A 21,459-nucleotide genomic window follows, 5' to 3' on the forward strand; every position below is an offset into this window, starting at 1 on the left:
TTCACAGAGAGGGGCTTCAGAAGCTCCCAGGGTTCCCTATAATAGGGATATCACATCCTCCATGATGAGAGTCTCTATTTGGAAAACACTTCTTTCTACATGATACCTTTATATGAGGAGAGAAATACCTTTTTGAGAATCTAACTGTCCTCATAGAGGCTGGGCTGCCCCTAGTGAGCCATGTGACTTTGGACATGTGCCCTAGCTTCTCTGAGCCTCAGCTTCTCTGTGTGTAAAATGGGTATAACCAGGCCTTCCAGCACCACCTCCACCCCTCCCTGCGTCCCTGTCAAGCATCCCATTGTTTTCTGGACATTGTCACTAAGCATACTGTACAAAAACCAGACAGGACACAATTCCGTCTTGGGTGGAGCACAGGAGGAGAAGTGAAGGAAAGGTCAGGGGAGTGGGAGCACCTACTTTCCTGTTTCTGATTCCCACCCTCCCCCCTCATCCCCCAGCATTTTCTCTTTCTCTTTCTCTAAACCCTCTTCCTCTTGCTCTTGGCTGCCTTTAACCCGCACCGCCCAATTTTGTTGTTGCTTCTATTTCTTTATCAAAGCCTCCCCAGTGCAGAGAACTGCCTGTTTGGTGTGAGGAGCAGCCGTGACCACGGAGGTGGTGGAGAGATGGCCCTCTGCAGCGTCCAGGCTCCCTTCGTGAACCCAGTGAGTTCCAGGCTGTGGGCACAGCGATGCTGGAGGGCTGACTGGCTGCCTTGCCAGGGAAGCAGTGCTGGGTCTCCTAGGAAACCAGACTGGGGTGGCAGAGGGGACATGGGGGCAGACATGCCTAATGGGGTAATTCTGAGACAACCTCTCCCCAGGCCGGTCTCACCTGCCTCTCAGGACCCAGGGGTGATAATCACCGCAGTGGTGCATTGCACAGATGGTGCTGAGCTCCCTCTGGGCGCCTGACCTGTCCTGGGTGCTGAGGGCAGGAGGACACTGGGCAGCCCTGGAAGAGTGGGCTCTGTTGGAATGAAAGAGGAAGTCAACAGGGCTTCTCCGGAGCCCAGCAGCCAGGCCTGGGCACTGACTTAGGAGATGGCCTCCCTGGCTTCAGCCGTTTCCTAGCCAGGTGGCCTCAGGCGAGCTGCTGTTAGCTCTCTGGGACTCAGTTTCCACATCTGTAGAATAATAGGGTGAGCCTCGCCTCAGAACCCTTAGCCTGATCCACTCTGGGGATGCAGGACATTCTGGGGTTTCTGTGGGTGGACAGATAAGGGGCTTGGTGTAAAACTCTTGTCTGTGTTGTGTGCATCTGTAAATACTGTCCATAAGAGTGTCTGTTCATGGCTCTTGTGTTTCTCTTTGTGGCTCAGTTTAATTTGTTTAAAGATGGGGGCATATCCCACTTAACTGGGGGTCCACCCGCGTGTGGAGGACAGAACCCTTAGCAGGGAGTTCAGGATCTTCCCAGCAGCTGCCACGAGTTCTTTATGTCAGGGACCCTCCCTGCTCTCCCTCCCAAGGCATCTGCTGCCCAAAACGCTTAACTAGCGTATTTCCCCGAAAATAAGACATCCTCTGAAAATAAGACCTACTTACAGGTTTCCTTCTGAGTGAGATATAAGGCATCCCCCTGAAAATAAGGCCCTCCCTAGGCTCTGTCTCAGAATGCTATTGCTAAACATGAGAGATTTGGTCCACTGATTCTGAAAGAAATGGAGTCACAAGAAATTCACCAGGAAATTCAGCAATTAGATTGTTATGATGATGTTCCAGAAAATGATGACATGATTGTCATTGAATAAATGAGTGAATTCTTGATACTGTAGGATTCACAGTTTGTCTGGTTTGTGTTGACAACTACCGTACTACCGTACCATATACAGGTAATAAATTTCCTTTATTTTCATTTAACAATAAATGGGTACCGTATTCTTCTTCATGGAAAAAATAAGACATCCCCTGAAAATAAGACCTAGCCCAGCTTTGGGAGCAAAAATTGATATAAGACACTGTCTTATTTTCGGGGAAGCAGGGTAGTGTAAGAAAATCAGTCCGTTCTGTTTGAGAACTCTCTGCGAGCTCCTGTCTGTCTATAAGGGAACTTTGTTTACAAATAGTCTTTGCTTAGTTTCTCATCTTTTGGGGAGTCAGCTGGACTGTTTGCTGTTGAATCCTCTGACTCTGCTGTTGGAGCTTCATGCCATTCAGGCCTTTAAAAAGGTTCCTTGCTGCGCCAGTTGTTAAGAAATACTATTTTCTGGTCCCAGGAATAGGCTAAGCTATTTGTAACATCATTAAAAATTAACCACATTATTATCAAAATTCAACTCCTGAAGGGCAGGCTGCAGAACTGCAGAACCTCCCCTCCCCTCTCCTTTTCCCTATTATACTTCCATCGGCACTTAAACCAGGGCTTTGGAATCCAGGCAAAAAAGATGATGGGAGCACCTGTCCACCTCACACAGTCACCCTCTCCCGGTGACCAGTTAAATTCCATCAGTCAGCATTTACCTCCCTCTTCCTCCAAAGTGTGCCAGGAAGACCGCACAGCCTGGCTGTTCCGCTGACCAGCTGACTTCCATGAAGGTCTGCCTCAGGGGCCTCACCCCCATGCCTTGCCCAAGCCCCACCAGCCGCATCTGGCCCAGCCTCCTCAGAGGCCAGGGTGGAAGCTGGAACCACAGGCAGGACAGGACTGGCTGTTTGGTTGGGGAAGCCCTCAGAGAGCCAGGAGCCAGGATGTCTGTGCTTCATCCTGAGAAGCAGCCTGTGTGGGGCTTCACAGCATGGGTGCTGGGATCCACAGCCCACTCTATCACAGACCCGCTGGGTGGCTTTGGGCACATTACCAGACCTTTTGTGCTCAGTTTCCCCATCTGTAGGGGTGGCCCTGACAATGGCCAGGCTGTTGCCAGGATAACTAGGAACAGCCAGGGAAATAGGCCCCAGAATCAACTCAGAAACCTTGAGGCAGCAGCCTGTTTGGCTGAAAGGCTCCCACAGGCCCTGCAGTGAGCCCCACGGGCCAGCTATGGCTGCGTGCCCGCTGGAAACACTGGGCCTCCAGGAAGCTGCGCACCCTCTGGCCGGTGGCCTGGCTCTGCTCTCTGACCATCCAGAGAGGAAGAGGAGGGAAGAGTCCTCAGCCTGCAGGCCTGGCCGGGAGCTGAGAGCAAGCTCTGACCCAGCAGAGGGTTAATCCATCTAAATTAATTAATTCGTCCTGATTAGATCTGAGAGGATGCTGTCCCTTTAGATGAGAGACATGGTGTCTACTTTATCATAGTCTCTGCCACTCCCTATTGTCCCCCACCTGACAATCTCCCTCATTCATACCACCTGCCTGGCTCTTATAAGCATTTCATTTTTGTAAGGAGTTTGCTAAAAGGAGAAGTTAGAGAAGTCATTAACTACTGGAGAAATGTGAAGATTGACTAAGAGCTGCAAGTAATCTCCTAGGTTAATGCAGGATAAGAGCACATCAGATCAAAGGCATCCTGGGGTTTAGCTTAAACGTCAAGAAGAAATTAATTTTGGAATTTTGCTCAGAGACCAAGAGGGAAGGGAGTGGTAGAGCTACCCACTATGGCCAGACTCTTCCCCAGCCCTTTTCTCACTAAATCATGGATCTTACACAGAAGGTAAGATTTATCCCTATGTTACAGATGAGGAAACTGAGGCGAAGAGGCCACATAAGCTTCCTGAGGTCACTCAGGAAATGAGCAGCAGAATGAGGCTCCCAACCTGGGCGATGCCTGGCTCTGAAATGATGCAAGCCTCACCATAACCATAGTTCCTTCCAAGTGGCCCGGGAAGGGCGTTTGACAAAGTGGGCTCTATAAGGCCTGGGAGGCGTGCAGACACCTCACTAGGGCCTTGGAGGTTGCCCAGGGCCTGGGGAGGGACTGGGGAGCAGGAGCAGGAGAGGAGGCTCCCCGGAGGCTGCAGAGCATCCAGGACCAGGTGCCACCTGAGGTGGCTGGGAGGGCAAAGGTCACGGTCACACTGTTCTATGGTGCGTGTGCAGGAGGATGCCTCCTTCTTGGCCTTCCAAGGGGAGAGGAAGGTTTATCCTTTAGAATAAGCTGCTGACCTCCTTGGTCCCTTGGTTTTCTGAGTTTTCAACCAGGACCCTGGGGCCTTTGCTAAGAGTCTGGCCTGTGATCCAGCAGCCCCTCTCACGACCCTGGTTACTTCCCCTCTCAGAGTCATATTCATGCTAATTCCTCCTCTGGAAAGCTGCTACTTCCCCTTAAGAGAGGTCAGCTCTGGGTTAATCGTCTCAGAGCCTGTCGGTCTCCTTTTTGGTCTCAGAAGGAATGTGTAAGTGCCCTGATTCAGGTCCAATTCCTCACAGGCGTGGAGGTCCATGACACTGGGACTCCATATGCACAATTTACAACTGAATCTGGCCCCTTGGACATTGCTCGACACACCAGGCTGGCCACTAGCAAGTGCCAGAGGGATTGGACAGAAGGAGCAGAACCCTAACTGACTGCCTTCTTCTCCCTGTAGATCGTCCCTTTCTTTAAGGACACACTAGGAGGTGACCGGTACATCCTGAATTGTGGACATCAGATCACTGTCAAAGGGGTGTTTCTTCAGTCCTGTGGAACCAGGTACCTGGAAGTGTTGTTTCTCTCCAGCCTTGACCCTTAGCGAAATGTCTACTGTCTGCTCAGGGTGGTTCACCCGACACTCTCCGAACTGACTGCGCCTGGCACAGAGGATGCTGGCTGTGTAGGGCCTGGCCCCTGCCAACACTGCATGGCCCCCCTGCCCTCTGCCAGTAGAATCTGACACCATTAACGAAGACTCCCCATAGACTCAGGCAGAGCGGGAGCTCATAGGCTAAGGCCAGTCCCAGGGCAGATCATGGGCTAGGGTTGAATTTTGCACAGGAAGACCCAGAGATGCAAAACGATGCCTCCTTTACTTCCTGAAACGGCCTTCATTCACAACAAAGCCCTCATTTGGCGGATGTGGAAATCTTTTTCTTTATCTATATCTTTTTTAATTTAAAATCTTTATTGCTTTAAGTATTACATGTGTCTCCTCCTCCCCCCCCATTGACCTCTCCCTAGCCACCCATAACCCCCTGCACATGCCTTCACCCCCTCTATTGTCTGTGTGCATTGGTTATGCTTATATGCACACATACAAGTCCTTTGGTTGATCTCTTATCCCCCTCCCTCATCATCCCCTGTGTTCCCTCTGAGGTTTGACGTCTGATCGATGTTTCTATGTCTCTGGACCTATTTTTGTTCATCAGTTTATGTTCATTATATTCCACAAATGAGTGAGATCATGTGATATTTATCTTTCTCTGACTGGCTTATTTTGCTTAGCAAAATGCTCTCCAGGTCCATTCATGCTATTGCAAATGGTAAGAATTCCTTCTTTTTTACTGCAGCATAGTATTCCATTGTGTAGATGTACCAAAGTTTTCTAATCCACTCATCTGCTGACAGGCACTTAGGCTGTTTCCAAATCTTAGCTATTATAAATTGTGCTGCTATGAACATAGGGGTGCATATATCCTTCTGATTGGTGTTTCTGATTTCTTGGTATATATTCCTAGAAGTGAGATCATGGGGTCAAATGGGAATTCCATTTTTAATGTTTTGAGGAAACTCCATATGTTTTCCACAGTGGCTGTGTCAGTCTGCATTCCCACCAGCAGTGCAGGAGGGTTCCTTTTTCCCCACACCCTCACCAGCACTTGTTGTTTGTTGATTTGTTGATAGACATTCTGACAGGTGTGAGAGGGTATCTCATTGTTGTTTTGATTTGCATCTTCCTGATGATTAGTGACTTTGAGCATGTTTTCATATGTCTCTTGGCCTTCTGTAAATCCTCTTTTCAAAAGTGTCTATTTAGGTCCTTTGCCATTTTTATTTATTTATTTATTTATTTATTTATTTATTTATTTTGGATTTTTTATCTTCCTTTTGCTAAGTTGTAAGAGTTCCCTAGAAATTTTTGGAGATTAAACCCTTATTGGATATAACATTGGCAAATGTGTTCTCCCATTCAGTGGGCTTTCTTGTTGTTTTGTTGATGGTTTCTTTTGCTGTACAGAAGCCTTTTATTTTGTAGTCCCATTTGTTTATTAAAAAATATTTTTGTTGAGAGTATTACAGATGTTCCTCTTTATCCACCCTATATTGCCACTCTCCTTCCAGTTCCCATCCAACCTCAGGCCTTCACCACGCTATTGTTTGTGTCCATAGTTAATGCATATATGCATATAAGGTCTTTGGCTAATCTCTTCCTGATCCTTCTCTGAGATTCATCAGTTTAATCCCTGATTCCATGCCTGTGATTCTGTTTTATTCATTAGTTTATTTTGTTCATTAGATGTCTTGTCATTTATTTTGAATTTTAGATTCAATTTTTGATGGATATACATTTATTGCCATTTCATGGTTCATATTATTTTTATCACTTTCCCCTCTTATTAAAGAATACCCTTCAATATTTCATGTAATACTAGTTTGTTGGTGATGAACTCCTTTAGCTTTTTCTTGTCTGAGAAGCTCTTATTCTGATCTTCAATTCTAAGTGATAGCTTTGATGGGTAAAGTAATCTTGGTTGTATTTAAAATACTTAAAATTGCCATCAAATATAATTTTTTAGAAATATATTTGTATTGATTTCAGAGGGGGAAGGGAAAGAAGAGAGAGAGATAGAAATATGAACAATAAGAGAGAATCATTAATCGGCTGCTTCCTGCATGCCCCTACTGAGGACTGAGCTCACATCCCAGGCATGTGCCCTTGACTCAAATGGAAACCAGGAGCCTTCAGTCTCCAGGCCAATGCTTTATCCACTGAGCCAAACTCCCTAAGGCTCAAATGCAATTTGATCTCTTTCTGTTTCAAGTTCCTTCCTGAAAATACTAAGTCATTTAAAAATATAAACATCTCAGCAGTGTTTCCCAGCCAAGAGTGGACTTTGGGGAACAGGGAAGAGCTTGTACATTTTCTCAGAGGCTGGAGAGCCCTCTAATTCTCAAGCAGGCCTGTCTGCCCTCTGCTGAGGTCCAGGTGGTGTGGAGGTGTGGGGCTCTTGCCTGGTTTGGGTGGGGCTCTGCAGGAATTGAGTAGAATGTCTATCTAGGGTCACCTCTGGGCTTGGTTCAGAGCTTGGCCCTGTGGGGGGTGCAGAAGACAGAGAGCGGGTGGGGGCTTCCCTGAGTGCTGTGCATTAGTTGGGGACACCAGAATGACCCCAAGAAGCAGGCTATGAACCATGCTCATGCTGAGCTGGGGGAAGGCAGGAGTAGACAGTGACTCCTGGGATTGGGACTGGTTTTAGGACAGGTGCCTGGGAAAGGGCAGAGCAAACATTTATCACACCCCTTTCATGAGCGTGGCTCCTTGGGAAGGTTCTTTTGTTCTAATTCCTCACCTTAGAGCCATAGCTACCCCCAGCGGAAGTTTTGAAGGGGAGGGCTTCCTTCTGAGAAAGAAATTAAAATTTACTTTTGTGGAGACTTCCTGAACACCTCATTAATCATCCCCCAAGGAAGAAAGGCAGCCCCACCCTGGGTGCATTGACACCAGGGTAGCGTTTTCCGGGTCATCCCAATAACTAACAATGAACTGGAGTCAGAGTGGGACACACACCAACGTCCAATGAGGGACAGACACACATACTGGAAGTTTTGCCTGAAGAGCCAGTATTCATTCCGTGCCTAAGGAAGCATAGGTCTTGGAAACTGACATCACATTTGCATGAACATGCAAATCCAGGAATTTGCCCAGAAGCAAGAGCCTCTCATGCCCAGTGGGCACTGGTTAGAGGCCAGCCCACGGCTGCTCAGTTGGGAAGGAAGAGAACAAATGGAGAGAGCAGGTGACCTTGATGGAGTTTACCTGCAAAGACATTGTCTAACAGGGGAGGATGCGATGGATATGGGCTCTCCAGGCAGGAGAACTCCCGGGATGTGTGTCGGTCCCTCATTGGAGGCTGGTGTGTGTTTCACACCTGAGGTGTGGAGGGGTGCCCTAATGTCCCTAGGACTGGACCCTGACGTCAGCTGGTACCGTTTGTCATGGGGGGTGGAGGGAATGACTCAGAACTATGGTCACACTTAACAAAGAAAAGGGGGTGACTCTCTTCTTTGGGGTGATTACTGAGGCAGTGTTCAGAAAGCCCCCATATAAGTGAATATTCATTCCTGTCTCTCTCCTCAGAAGGAAGTCCTCACCCTCAAAACTTCCTTTCGGTTCTGAGGTGAGGAATTAAAATAAAAGGACCTTCCAGCCCAGGCAGTGTGCTCAGTGGTTGAGCATCGTTCTATGAACCAGGAGGTCATGGTTCAATTCCTGGCTAGGATACAAGGTCAGGCAGGTTGCAGGTTCAGTTCCCAGCAGGAGGCCATCCAATCAGTGATTCTCTCACATCATCGATGTTTCTATCTCCATCTCCCTCTTCCTTCATCTTTGTAGATAAACTCCATCAATGTCATATGTTCTCTCTATTTGTTCTCTTCCTTCCCAACTGAGCAGCCATGGGCTGGCCTCTAACCCGTGCCCACTGGGCATGAGAGGCTCTTGCTTCTGGACAAATTCCTGGATTTGCATGTTCATGCAAATGTGAGATCAGTTTCCAAGACCTATGCTTCCTGAGGCTAGAGTCTACATTGTTCTTTACCCCATACCTGCATATTTCTGTAAAGTCACGCTGGAAAGGGCAAAATGCAATAATTACACAAATCACACTAAGCGCAAGTTAGGTATACACAAAGGAAGGCAGCAAAGTGGGGTGGGTGCACACCTGCCTCACAGGTTGTAGGCAAGTTAGTAGACACACACAGAAGTCAGAGGCCCCGGGCCCTCCTGCTCCTACCATTGGAATAAACCAGAACACTGGTGTCCGTCCACCTAGGTTTGCTGTGAACTTTCAGACCGGCTTCAGTGACAAGGACATTGCCTTCCACTTCAACCCTCGGTTTGAAGAGGGCGGGTATGTGGTCTGTAACACCAAGCAGAAAGGACGCTGGAAGCAGGAAGAGAAGATGATGAGAAATCCCTTCCAGATGGGGAAGCCCTTTGAGATCAGCTTCCTGGTGGAGAACTCCTGTTTCCAGGTGAGCAGGATTCTCCACCTTCCCTCTCACTGCCTGTCCCCCTGCTCTTTGAGGCTTGGAGAAAAGCCTATAAATAATGACCCAAGCAATGCCATTATAGAGATCAGAGGAGGTTACACGCCTGCACCTGCACCTACACAGCACCTGTTGCTTCTGTTACCAGGAAATAAGAGCTGATAACCCCCACCTGCTCTTTGGTCGAGGGTCCAGGTGACTTCCATCCTTTGCTGCAGTCTTGTCCGCTCCAGGTCCCTGACAGCCCTGTTTGTGGTGATGCTGTGGCAGCCCTTCTGCCGGCCCAGGGGTGGCTCAGGGCTGCGGGTGGAGTCATTGCTCTTGCGGGCAGAGCAGTGCTGCTGGGCTGGGGGAGAGGATGGCTGTGTCTGTGCTTCTCTGTGTGAAGGGCGCTCCCAGGCCCTCAGTGTGCAACCTGAGGCCACCTCTCCTCTGCTCCCAGGAGCACTTTATGCCCATTGAAATGAGCATATTGAAATGGCATCCCCAGTGAGCTGAGAAAGACACACCAAGAGCAATAATCAAACAAGAACTCAGAAGCCAAAACTAGAGCCAAGTGGTGACTGGGTTTGGCTTCATTTGGGATCACATGCATGTGCCTTACCAGGAGCAGCTCTGAAGGCTGGACCCCCACCTACAGGGGGTGGAGGTGAAAACCGGACAGGCCTTGATTTCTAAAAGCAGGGGTCCTAGTGCTTCGGTGTTCTCCCCTCCCTGGCCTGAGACCCCTCTCCTGATATATGCGCTCCTGTTGGCAGGTGATGGTGAATGGAAAGGAGTTTACGAAGTACACTCACCGCATGCCCTTCCACCGCGTGGACACCATCTCCTTCACCGGTGGTGTGGAGGTGACATGGATGAGCATTGAGGTTAGACTGTCAATCTGGCCCCTGTCCCACTGTCTGGGTGGAGGGGCCAGTCAAGCTATGCCGAGGCCCTGTTGGGTGGGTCCAAAAGTTCCAGCCAATCTCTCACTCAGGTGACTCTAGGGACACACCTTTGGCTCCCCCATCCCAGTCTTCCTGTGTCACTGTCTCTGTCCAGAGCAGCTACCTCAGCCTCCCTGACTCCTTCCTCTCTTGCCTGTCCCTCTCTACTTCACCCTGGTTAGGAGGCCATGTGGTTCCAGAAAGAATCCAGCTTGGGAATAAAACTGAATCTAGCTCAGATCCCAGGGCTGCCATTGTGGGATCTCAGACAAGTGATTCTGCCTCTCCCAGCCTCAGTTTCCTCATCTGTGCAAGGGGCCTAGTCACAGCCTCCCCAGGAGGTACTGTGTGGGCACAATGAGGGGATACATGTCAGAGGTCACTTAATGGTCTCCATGGGCCTATACTAGGGTCTATTGGACTCTCTACGTTTTCCAAGTTTGAATGTGGTGCCAACATGTACAAGGTCAGGAGCCAGTGTGCGTTGTGGAGCTGAGTGCTGGTGATGGCTGCACCACAGTGTGAAGGCCCCAAATGCCCATCCACTGAGCTCCTGAAAATGGTGAAGGTGGTAAATTTTATGTGCATTTTACCAAACATTTCCAGGTCAGGTGATATCACATGAACATCTGAATGTCTCGATTTTTGTGAAAACAGGGAAGATTGGGGTAGGCCTGGCCCACATTCCTACAGGGCCCCAAGTGCCTGGATTAGAGATGTTATTTCCACTTTGGTGTTTGAGTGAGCTCCTGAGATGGGAAAAGCACACAGTAGGCCCGCAGCAAATATGAGCTCCTCTCTCTTTGGTCCCATCTCTTACTCTCTGCCTCTTACCTACTCTGTCCTGCCTGCCTTTCTCCCTCTTCTCTGGGCCCCTGCCTTTCCACTCCTCCTGGGCTTATTAAAGCTGCTCTTCACTCCATGTCACCTTTTGTTTTAACAGGACACCCGTGCAGTCCCTGTCCAGAAGATGGCCTCTGTCCATAGGATGATCTCTGCGGTGGTATCCTACCCAAGTCCCTGTGGCTCACCTGAGTCCGAAGAGCAAAAACCAAAAGTGAGTTGACCATGGACACCTGGGAAGCTGACCAGTCAGCAGGAAGGACAGGGGTCTGAGAGAGAGGCTACTTCCTGCCAACAGGCAACTAGGGCCTCTAACCCCCATCATGTGCACCCAAGGTTCCCTACCTCCAACCACCAGGCACCCAGGCCCAGGACCTGGGAGGCGTTCTTGGTCCTTCCCTCTCTCCCTTAATATTCCTCCAGTGCACCAATGCTTCTCCTTCCTGAAGCCACTGCCTGGTCCAGGCCATCTGACCTCTCCCTGCCCTCTCCCCTGTCATACCCACCCACTGCTACAGTAATTGTCACATAAGCAAATCTGATGTCATCCTCTTCTTGTTTAAATCTCTTAAAGGACCTGGGCTCAAATGAACCTTCAACTCCCCAGCTGGAGAAGCAGAGTCCTCCCCAGTCTTGCCCAGTCCACCTGCCGGCCTCCCACCTCACCCACGAAGACCCTCCGTCAGCCTCAACTGATCATTCCAGGCTCCTTCCGGCCACCACACGTTGGCATCTGCTGCTCTGTTGTTGTAGAAGACAAGAAGACGAAGGACGCTTCTGAGGAAGAAGGAGAGACCCTGTTTAATAACGCCAGCGGACTCAGGGAACAGCCTTCCAAATCTGAGTGAAGGAACACACCTGGGGCTCTCCCTTATATCTCTCTCCCTGTGATCTTTGTCCCACAAACTTGGATTATGCTTCTGGTCCTTTTCTTGGGCCTTGCAATAAGACCTCCAGGTGTTGGAGGTCTCCAGGCCATATCTGGTGGCCTGACCTGGCATCAGAGTTTATAGCCCTCCCTCTGGGCAGTGTACTTTCCACAATCCAATGGCCTCTGTAATGTGTTCTGCAAGGCCAGTATCTGGGAAAGAGGTAGTGACTTAATTATAGCTTATCAGGAATGTACACCGAGCTTACTGGCTTGGATTCAGATCACTAGCCCCAAATATCAGGGTTACATTGGAATTAGCCCTTTTAGCCTCCTTACTGGGGCCGAAAGGACCCTCTGCCACCTCACCCAGCCACCTCTAACTGCCCTTCAGTGCTCTGCTGAAATGTGGCTCCTCAGGGCATCTTCCCTGCCTGGCAGGTTGCTGGATGCCCCAGCCCCTCCCTGTCTCAATGGACATTTCACAACTCTGCACGCCAGGCACCATGTCCTGTTGTAACTGTATTTGCATGTCTGTCTCTGTCACTCCACCCATCCTTGCCAGAACCCGTGAGCTTGGGATTATGACTTGTCCCTTGGTGTATCCCCCGCACTGTGCCCAGTGCCTGGAGTGCAGTGGGGACTGGATCAATGAAGGAGGGATGGGGTTTGCACAGTCAGTAGAAGGGGAGACCAGTCAGGGAAAGCAGACCAGTCTGCTGTGTGGGGAGGGGCCAGAGCAAGAACAGGAACAGGGCCTGGCCCTTCCTTGGCCACTTGAGCAGTGGGGGAAGGGGCAAGGGTGCCTCCCTCCCCAGCTTCCTGTGGCCCATCACACTGCAGGGTGGGCCCCTGCCACCTGCCACACTGACCTTAGGATGGTGGAGCTCCTGGGAGCCTTTGCAGGGCAGCCCGACTTTGGCCCTGGCCTTGGGCAGACAGGGAATGCTGATACACCCAGACCCAGCTGGCTACCATTTTGTATTTGATCGCTTGTTACTGGAATAGGCTTGGGCAAGGTGCTTAACCTCTCTGAGCCTGTTCTCTCACATAGCAAAAAGAAGCTGACCCAGATGCAGACACAGGAGGGATTCTGGCCCTGGGACCTCGAGCTGGAGCATGCTGTAGTTTGTATCTGCATTTCGCCTGTGCCTTCTCTGCCCCTGCCGCAGCCCTCGCCCTCCCAGCCCTTCCTGGATCTGGGGCTTTTCTGGAGAGACCAGGCCCTTGTCTGCCCTGCTTCTGGCTGCAGCCATCCTAGAGTGGAGAAGGCCTCTGGCTTGGCATAGCTTCCTCTGGCTGGGCAGCACCTGGGGCTCCCTCTGCCCATATCCTAACATTGAGCACAGGGGTGTGCGTGGGGAAAGAGGTTTGGGGGTCAGTGCAGGCTGAAGCCCATGTGCAGTCCCCTCAGCAGAAAGGGAGCATCCTGGGCCTTCCCAAGCTCCCAGCCCGGGCCTACCCCTCATCTACCTCTTGGCCCCATCCCCACCCTCCATTCCAGTCCCCCTCAGGCTCCAGCCACCTGGGAGGTGGTCTCCTCAGCCCCTCATCTTTCTCCAACCTTTAGCCTTTCCTTGCACCCTGTACCAACCCTTCCCCCACTCTAGGAACATGACCCTGAGTGACAGCTGCTGGTCTCCACCACCGGACCTTTTCCAGCTGGAAACCCCCTTAGAAAACTCAGAGGTGGCACATACCCATGGCGGTTTATTCAATGTGTTTGGAGACATGCTGGTGTGTGGGATCAGGGCTTCCTGGACAAGGAGAGAGCATAGGGTCCCTTTGATGGGGGTGGGGGCGCAGATCCATTTCTGCTCTCAGTGGGTCCCCCAAAAATCCACACCAGGTGTGGGTGAAAGCGGCCGGCCTCAGGCTTTATGGACAGAATTTCTGCCAGGAAGCCTGATAACAGAGATAAACCCAGGAAACAGCCCCAAGCTTCTGAGGTGGGCCAAGGGCTGGGCCAGAGCCGGGAGGGCCAGGACAGGGCCAGGAGTGCTGACGGCAGAGCCGGCTCCTCAGAAACCCACGTTCCAGTGGGAGGAGGTGGCAGCTGGAGTCAGGAGAAGCTGACTCAAGAGAGGCTTGTGTGTGTTGTTCCACTGCGGGCCCCCCGGGCCAGGGTTTAGTGTGCTGGGAAAGTGGCTCAGTGTATGGGGTTCTGCCAGCCCCTGGGCCGGTGCCGAGGGACCCAGGTCCGTGCCCACATCCTGCTAATCCCATGAAGAATTCAGTGCCCCGGGACCAGGGTGCTGGCTCAAAGTGTCATCCTGGAACCAGCAGTATCTACAGCACCTGGGAGCTTGTTACAAATGCAGAATCTGGGGCCAGACACAGACCTGGGTCAGAGTCTACACTGGAAGGAGACCCCAGGAGGTTGCATGTATGAAAGCATGAGAGTCACTGGTCCAGGTGACCGTGTCCTTGACCACCGTTGTTCTGATGATCTGCTGGGATCCTGTAGGTTGGCATGTCCTCTTTACCAGCCTCCATCACCCCATCTGAGTAGGGAGGCCAGGGAGCCAATGAATCAGACGCCAAACCCAAGCTGGGAGCCAGATTTTGCCAGTCCCCACCTAGGCCTGGTTGAGTGCCTTCCTGACTCCCACTGAGAACAGAAAACATGGCTTAGTCCCTTCAGCAGCCTTCCCCGGGGAACATGTGTGTCTTTCACTCACTGCCATGTCCTTGACCCTTAGCCCCACGTCACGGGCTTTTTCATCCAGGTGCTCAATCATCATTAGCCAAACTCTTATGAAGCTGGATGCTCCAGAGCAAAACACAGAGACTGTAAGACAGGCTGTGCTCAGGCCTCCGCTAAAGAGCTGGCATCACCCCATCCGTCGCCCCCGGGAGATGCCTCCTGTGTGGGGCTCAGCTGAGGCCTGTGCTCCCTCCCTCCATCCCGGGTTGTCAGATGAGGTATGCTGCCCTCCTATCCATTTCAGGTCAAATGAGTATGTCCCTTTGGGGGTGAGGGGTTTATTTGGGCTGCTGCACCAAACAGTCTCCAAGTCTCTATAACTTAGGGCTGTTCCCCTTATAAAACACAACACATACAATGTGATTAAAATAAAATGCATTTCATATAAATATCTTCATCAAGAGGTCATACAGGGGAGGCCTAATTAGCCTCAGGAGCTGACTAGGGATTGCTTTTTTAAATACAAAGGCATAAATAACTGTACATGGGGAGAAGGGCTGCGCTAAACACAGAGTGGCTCGTCGTCGCCTCCTGGTGGTCCCTCCTAGAAGTGCAATCAGAAGAAGGAAACATCCTCACCCACTGGCCAGGCCTGACATTGCAGATCTGCTCTCCAAGGGACCAGGGACAACCCAATTCTTCATGATCCAGGGAAGGGTGGGCTCAAAGGAGACAAGAGGTTCCACTCAGTGCAGGCTGCTACTTGGCAGCAAGTCAAGTAAAGGGGAAGGAGATGGGGAAATAAGATGGGAGACTTGGGGATATAATTTCCCATCATCTCCTCAGACCCTGTGACGTCAGATAATTGAGAATTGGCTCCATCCTGCATTTCTGCGGCAGCACCTTTAGCTTCTCCTGTGGGCAGTTGGAGCTCTGGGATCGCTATGCTGTCCCATTGCCCCATCCTTTTTCATCTTGTAGGGAAATACAGCACTGAAGATATCTTCATGATAGCGCTTCTGGCTCTTTAAGGAAAAAGGATCACCGTGTCAATTCTGCTGGTCCAGCTATCTCTCATTCATCAGGTCCAGGCTAGGAAGAGATCCTGGGGTTCCCCAGCTTCCCCATCACTCCTACACTCACGAGCCATTTGTCTTCCCAATTGTCATGCTTAGATCATGCTTACACCTCACTTAGAATCTTTAACTCCTCTGCGTGCTCTGATGGGGACCTCCTAAACATCTTTCCAGGCTTTATGATGGACAGAATAGCTGGCCTCCTGCTCTTCCCACAGGAAGCTCCTGGGAATGTGGGCTGTGATATATACACGTTTGGTGAATGCTACATACTTTCTCTACATTTAGAAGCAGCGTCACTCTGCACAGGAGCATGTTGGAGGCTCTGCAAGTCTTATCGTAAAGCAGCATGTCCACCTTTGTTTACCTGAGCAACCAGACCCGGCTTCACAGTCAGGTCTCTGATCGTCCCTCCAGCTCTGGCCTCTGCCACCTCTAGGATTCCTTAGACGTTCATGACTGTGCTGAGTTTAGCTCCCCTGGTCCTGGCTCCCCTGGCCCAGGCCCTGACCTGCATCTCTAGGATGTTCTCTGGCTGCCATACCTTGAGTTGGAAGAAATATTCCTCAACCTGCTCCTCACTCAGGCTCAGCCTGGCAGCCACCAGCTGCTTCAGTGTGTGGGCCACATCCCGGGCCATGCGCACATCCCCACACACATAGAGGTGGCCTTGCTCCTGGTGCAGCACGTGGAGCACCTGGTCGGCCAGCTGCTGCCGAAGGATGTCTTGAACGTAGACCTGAAAGCAGAGGAGATGGAGAGTCCAGACCCCTGCTCCTGGGTGGGACAGGCAGTCAAACATGCAGTCAGGCCTGTTGGTCATTGGGAAGTGATGAGGAGGGCAGACTGAGAATTTCCCTGTTAGAACATTGCATAGTCCTGGGCTGGGCCTAGATAGATGAATGGTGGCCACAGCCCTGCCCTTGAGGAGCTGGTGGTCCAGTGGGTCCTGGATGTTCTCTGCATTCACCATGCTTCCAAGAGGCACCAATCAAGCCACTTGTCCTACCCAGGCTCTGAGGCCCACCTGCCTACACCCCAGCAAGGGATTCTCTCAGTGCAGGCTGCCTGTGGGCTCTCCACTGGAATGCAGAGCAGGGCACAGAGTCCTGGGGCCCCCAGTGACATACAAGTCCAGAAGTCAATCGGGGTTCCCAGTGACTCCAGCACTGGGCCTGGAGCACTGGTTCTGGGAGGAGCCCTGATGGGACAAGCTCATAAGGGGGAGCCAAGTGTCTGTCCCAACTCCCCAGGCTCAAGGGGTAAGTTTCCTGGGCCTGTAGTGGGAGCAGCACACCCTCCAGCCTGGCTGAGGTTGTGCATAAAGCAGCCTGGACCACCTCTTCTCGTGCAGTTGTGTATCTGGGAGAGGACCTTTAGCTGGCTGTGCCCCAGGGAGTAACCCACCCTGTGACCCTGACTTAGTGCTGAGGGTTTCAGGGCCTGTCTCTTCTCCTGGAAGAGTGAATGGAAGAGCTTCCCAGCATCGCTCTGACAGTGTAACTGCCCTCATTTTAGAGCTGAGCAGATGAAGGCTCACAGATGTGAGGGGCATGTGTGTGGGGAGCCAGGGCACCCACAATAGTCTGTGCTTTTAATGCTCCTCCCACTGCATGGACAGTTGCCCCATTACCTTGGGCTGGCCAGGCAGGCGAGAATAGGCTGTGTGCACCTCATGCAGCACCCCCTTCCGGGCCATCTCCAACATCTCCTCCCGGTACAGGTGGTCCTCATCTGGGCGCCGGCACCCAAACACCAGGGTCATGTGGCCTCTCTGGAGCCCTGTGAAGACCCAGCAGGCTGCAGTTACAAGGGTGGCCACCAGAGGGTGGCTTCAAGGCGTGACTAGCTAGCTGGCCACCCGACTTGAATTCTCATTTCATCCCTGCGAGTGTCCTTTCTAGTACTTTGCCCGCCTCACAGATGAGGAAGCTGATGCCCAAGGGCATGCATATCACTTGTCCACACAGGCTGAGGCCAACTGGGATAGGGGCCAAGCAATGTCTGTGGGCAGTGGCACAACTCTATTGCAGCTCAGTTCTGGCAGGTGCTGGCCACCTGGTGCACCCCCCTCCCCCAATTCCAACACTCAGAACCCCCCAGCAGTACCTTTGTGCTCAGTGTCATGGAGTCGCTGCAGCCAGAAACTGCGGAAGGGAGCGATGCCCGTGCCGGGCCCAATGAGGATGCAGGGATGGGAGGTGTCCTCGGGGAGCTGGAAGCCGCTGGCACTGATGGGAACGGAAAGAGAGAGGCCCTAGTCCCCAGACACCATGGGCTGGATGCACACGCAGGACAGAGGCTGGGTAGCTGGGGTGTGTGCTTTGGGTGGTAGTGTTGGGAGGTGTGGAGAAGACAGTTATCTCAAAGAAGACAGTATTCCCAAGTCCTGTAGGCAGCTTCATTCCCTCTGACCTGACCCACCATCACCTTGCCCTGGGCTCCTTTTGAAAGAGGCTAAGTAAGCCTCACTGTCCTCTGAGCTTCATCATCACTGTCATCTCTATCTCCATGCCAGAGTCTTGGCCATGTTCTCTAGCCAGGAGGTAGAATAGAGAGGCCCCATGTGACCCCTATGCCTTCTTTATGGGCCGAGGGGCCCAGAGTAGCACCCACACCCAGGTCCCTCCCTTTCAACCCCAAACTCCCAGAGCCAGTGGTTCCACTGCCTGCAGAACGGAGGGGGTGCTTACCTTCTTACAAAACAGGGCACTGGGTCTTGGGGTTTCAGGCTGCTGAGCCATGTGCTGCAGACACCGTGGTGCAGGGGACCTTGGCCATCTGCAAGGACAGCACAGGCCTGACCAACGTAGCCCCCACCCCCAGTGTGTGACCTGCCCCAGTGGCTCCCGGAACTCTGTGGGCTTTCATAGGGGAGCTGCTTTTCTCCTGGTTCTGAGATCTGCCCTCCATGTACTCAGAGCTGGTGAACGTGGGACGGGAGATGAGAGCAGGCAAGCCTCTCCTTTTGCCACTGCAGAAATTGAGTCTCAGAGGGACAGCAACTTGCACAAGGCCACTTAGGTAGTAGCAGAAGCAGCAGCAGCTCAGCTTCCCTGACCCCTACCCAACACTCTTTCTAAGAGTTCCTCCAGGGACCTTCCCAGCCACCACTCGGCTCCAATGACAATTGCAATGCTACCGTCACTGCCCCAGAGCTTCTTCCCAAACACAGTCCCGACTGGAAGGAAGCCTGGGTGATGGACAATCTCCTGAGATTTCCGGTTGGTTCTGACATGTGTGTGTGGCCCCTCCTGGCCGTCTGGAAACCCCAACTTTTTCTGGAGTAAATTCCTTTCCCAATGGCCCAGAATTTAAGGGACCTTCAACCAACTTGAGAAGTCCCTTTGGTTTTCCTCTGGATGGAATCTTGCTCTCATGGAACATGCCTGCCTCTCCTCTCCTGGGCTGAGGACTGAGCCCAGGCCTGTGCAACATTTGTCTAGCATGGCAAATGGTCTCTGCCCAGAGATCAGAACTGTGTGACTGCGCTGCTCAGAGCACAGAGGGCTCTGAGGTGTGTGCTGGCTCCCCTGCTTTGCCACCCCAGGCAATGCTCTGTTACCAAGGGCAAGGCAGGTGCACAGTCCTTCCAGGGGAGGAGACAAGCCCAACTGGACAAGGTTTTGGACCTTCAAGTCTGTGTCAGTCCATCCCCATCCCCTGCCCTCATAGTACCCTGCACATCCACAATGAAAACTGTCTATTCCTGTGGGTCTCTTCATTGCACTCTCTTGATGGGAAGCTCCATGAGGGCAGGGGCTCCATGTGCTGTATTTCCACACTCACCATAGTGCCCAGGGTAGAAAATAATGAAACAAATCATCGCTGGGTGAGCATGTGAAGGAATGAACAATCAAGTCAGAATCAGCTCTGTTTTCAGGCTGGACTATCAGGAAACTAAGACTCATTGGGCTCCCACTAAGTATTGGGTGTTTTCCACATTTGATCCCATTAAGTTGTCCCAATAGAAGTAGGACTGCAAAGTGGTGTAAGGTGGTTAAGTATTTGGTCTCTGCAGACGACCTGGGTTTGAATCTCAGTTCTCTATTTGCTAATGGTGTGGCTTCGAACAAGTGGCCTTAGTTTCCTCACCTGTAAAAAGCACACAGTACCTGTCTCACATGATTACTGATGATTCGCATTCAATGGGGCGAGCTCAGTGCCTGGTTCAGAGTAATCTCTCTCATATACACCTCCACCTGCTGTAACAACTCTGCAAGGTGGGTGTTCACTGACAAGACCAAAGCTCAGACACATCGAACAGCTGTCCAGTAACTAGCAGAATTGGACTGCACCAAAACCTCTGCCTCGGCCTTACCTTGTGTGCGGTAGGTGAGCACTGCCACGGTGAGATGGACCTCCGTGGGGGTGCGGTCCCTGGAGGAGCTGATGGAGTAGTACCGGGGTTTCAGGACAGGGAGCTGGGAGAGCAGGAAGCTGGCAGATACCTGCAGGGACGGGAACTCCTCCAGCACCTCAAGGAATGTGGGACTGTTGGTGAACTTCCACTTGTTGTATTCTGAGGGCTAGAAGGTAAGGGCAGTGTGAGCTACTCAGGGCACCTGCCCCACTCCGAAGGGAAAGAGATCCTTGGGGATGGCTATAATCCAGGTTTCATTCATTCATTCATTCATTCATTCATTCATTCCCTTCCTCAACAAAGACTTAAGAGTACCGGGCTCTGTCCAGGGTGCTGAGACTACCAAGCTGGAGAGACAATACTAGTACTTCCTGTCCTGGAAGAACACAGGCCAGTGAGTAGCACTGGTCTCACTTTCTGTGCTGAGAACATCACTGTCAGCAACGTGTGGACAAGAGCCAAATCTTTATTATAATCTCATTTGGAATCATACAGGCCTGGGTTCAAATCTTGACTGGATGCTTGTCTTAGAGCTGTGGGATCCTGTCCCAATTGCTTAACTTCTGTGAAATGAGGATAGCATCATCTATTCTCTTGGATTAGTGAGAAAATGTGTGCCAAGTGACAGCAGCACAGCCTCAAAATAATGGCCGTGGAGGTGCCTGGAATCAGGATAATTAGCAATAATGATGATGTAATAATGACATCCAGTGCTTTTTGCAAAGACTTTGGCCTCGAAAGTCAAGGTAGGTTAACGCATTCTCTTATTAATTTGTTAATTCAACCACCCATCTGTCACTATGCCCTTTTATCCATTCAGCTACACCATCCATCCTCCAACACTTTCTACATCCCATGCTTGTCTCAGGCTTGTCCAAGATTTGGAAATACAAAGACAAGACACAGTGGCTCACTTTTCCTAGCTAATTTCTAAGGGGACTTTGGTTGCATCCTGCAGACACTCAGAAAAATCCAGTTTACTCAACACAGTTGTGCCTAGAAGGATGCCTGACTTCCCACCTGACTTGGACAAGTCTCGCTTTGGACAGCTGGGATGAATCCCACTTGGAGATGAAAAGCCAGCTCTGAGCTCCGGCTTCCCCCAACTCCAGGCCCCTGCCACTGCCTCACCCAGCACACAGCCACAACTTCACCTGGCACAGGGTCTCTAGCCTCTGCCTCTCGGGTTCTTCTGTGGCCAGCTGAGCCAGCTTTCGGAGCAGCAACTGGGTTGGGGGTGTGGTGATGTCCAGGAAGTAGGTGAGGGCCTGGCTGAGGGAGCAGGGGGGCAGCCGCTTGTCTCTGACCCAGTAGCTGCCTGGAAAATAGTCAGATGGAAAATGTCCCATTTAGGTTTCTCAAAGGGAGATGAGGCCTCTGGGGCAGACCCTCTCCTCCCTCCAGCTGCAGGGAAGAGAAAACACTGAAATTATGGCTTCAGGAATAGCAACAGGGCTCATGTGTCCAACTCATGTGCAGGAAGATGGGCTCAGACATATGGGTGCAGGGAAGGCTGGTCAACAGAGCTCCAAGGGGCACCCAGGGTGACTCAATCCTATAAACTAATTATGCACCAGAGTCCAGTCTCTCCCTCACCCAGACCTGATACCCACAGGTGGATTATAGGCTCACAGTAACTAAGTCCACCAAAGACTGATGTACGCCA

At 51.5% G+C, this 21,459-nt stretch overlaps 2 protein-coding genes across 5 annotated transcripts in view; one reads left to right on the forward strand and one right to left on the reverse strand.

The window, feature by feature from the left end:
- Window positions 1-538: 538 nt before the first annotated feature.
- LOC311611052 (galectin-9B-like) lies at window positions 539-12,355 on the forward strand. The gene is made up of 6 exons (XM_084862784.1): window positions 539-668; window positions 4,470-4,573; window positions 8,851-9,052; window positions 9,826-9,936; window positions 10,940-11,053; window positions 11,414-12,355. Exons 1-6 carry the CDS (start codon window positions 630-632, stop codon window positions 11,618-11,620), a joined length of 777 nt encoding a protein of 258 aa, XP_084718910.1. The 5' UTR covers window positions 539-629; the 3' UTR covers window positions 11,621-12,355.
- Window positions 12,356-14,772: 2,417 nt separating this feature from the next.
- Window positions 14,773-21,459, reverse strand: part of NOS2 (nitric oxide synthase 2) — a 33,762-nt gene continuing 27,075 nt past the window's right edge. For all 4 annotated transcript variants that reach the window (XM_084861837.1, XM_084861839.1, XM_084861836.1 and 1 more), the window contains 7 exons: window positions 20,948-21,111; window positions 19,752-19,959; window positions 18,124-18,211; window positions 17,540-17,661; window positions 17,064-17,212; window positions 15,975-16,169; window positions 14,773-15,379 (listed from right to left, as the gene is read on the reverse strand). In XM_084861837.1, the coding sequence (XP_084717963.1) occupies window positions 15,260-15,379; window positions 15,975-16,169; window positions 17,064-17,212; window positions 17,540-17,661; window positions 18,124-18,211; window positions 19,752-19,959; window positions 20,948-21,111 (1,046 nt within the window). In that variant the 3' untranslated portion in view covers window positions 14,773-15,259. The remainder of the gene's footprint in view (window positions 15,380-15,974; window positions 16,170-17,063; window positions 17,213-17,539; window positions 17,662-18,123; window positions 18,212-19,751; window positions 19,960-20,947; window positions 21,112-21,459) is intronic.

This window comes from Pipistrellus hanaki, assembly GCF_964339955.1.
Source record: "Pipistrellus hanaki genome assembly, chromosome: 16".
Taxonomy (NCBI): Eukaryota; Metazoa; Chordata; class Mammalia; order Chiroptera; family Vespertilionidae; genus Pipistrellus; species Pipistrellus hanaki.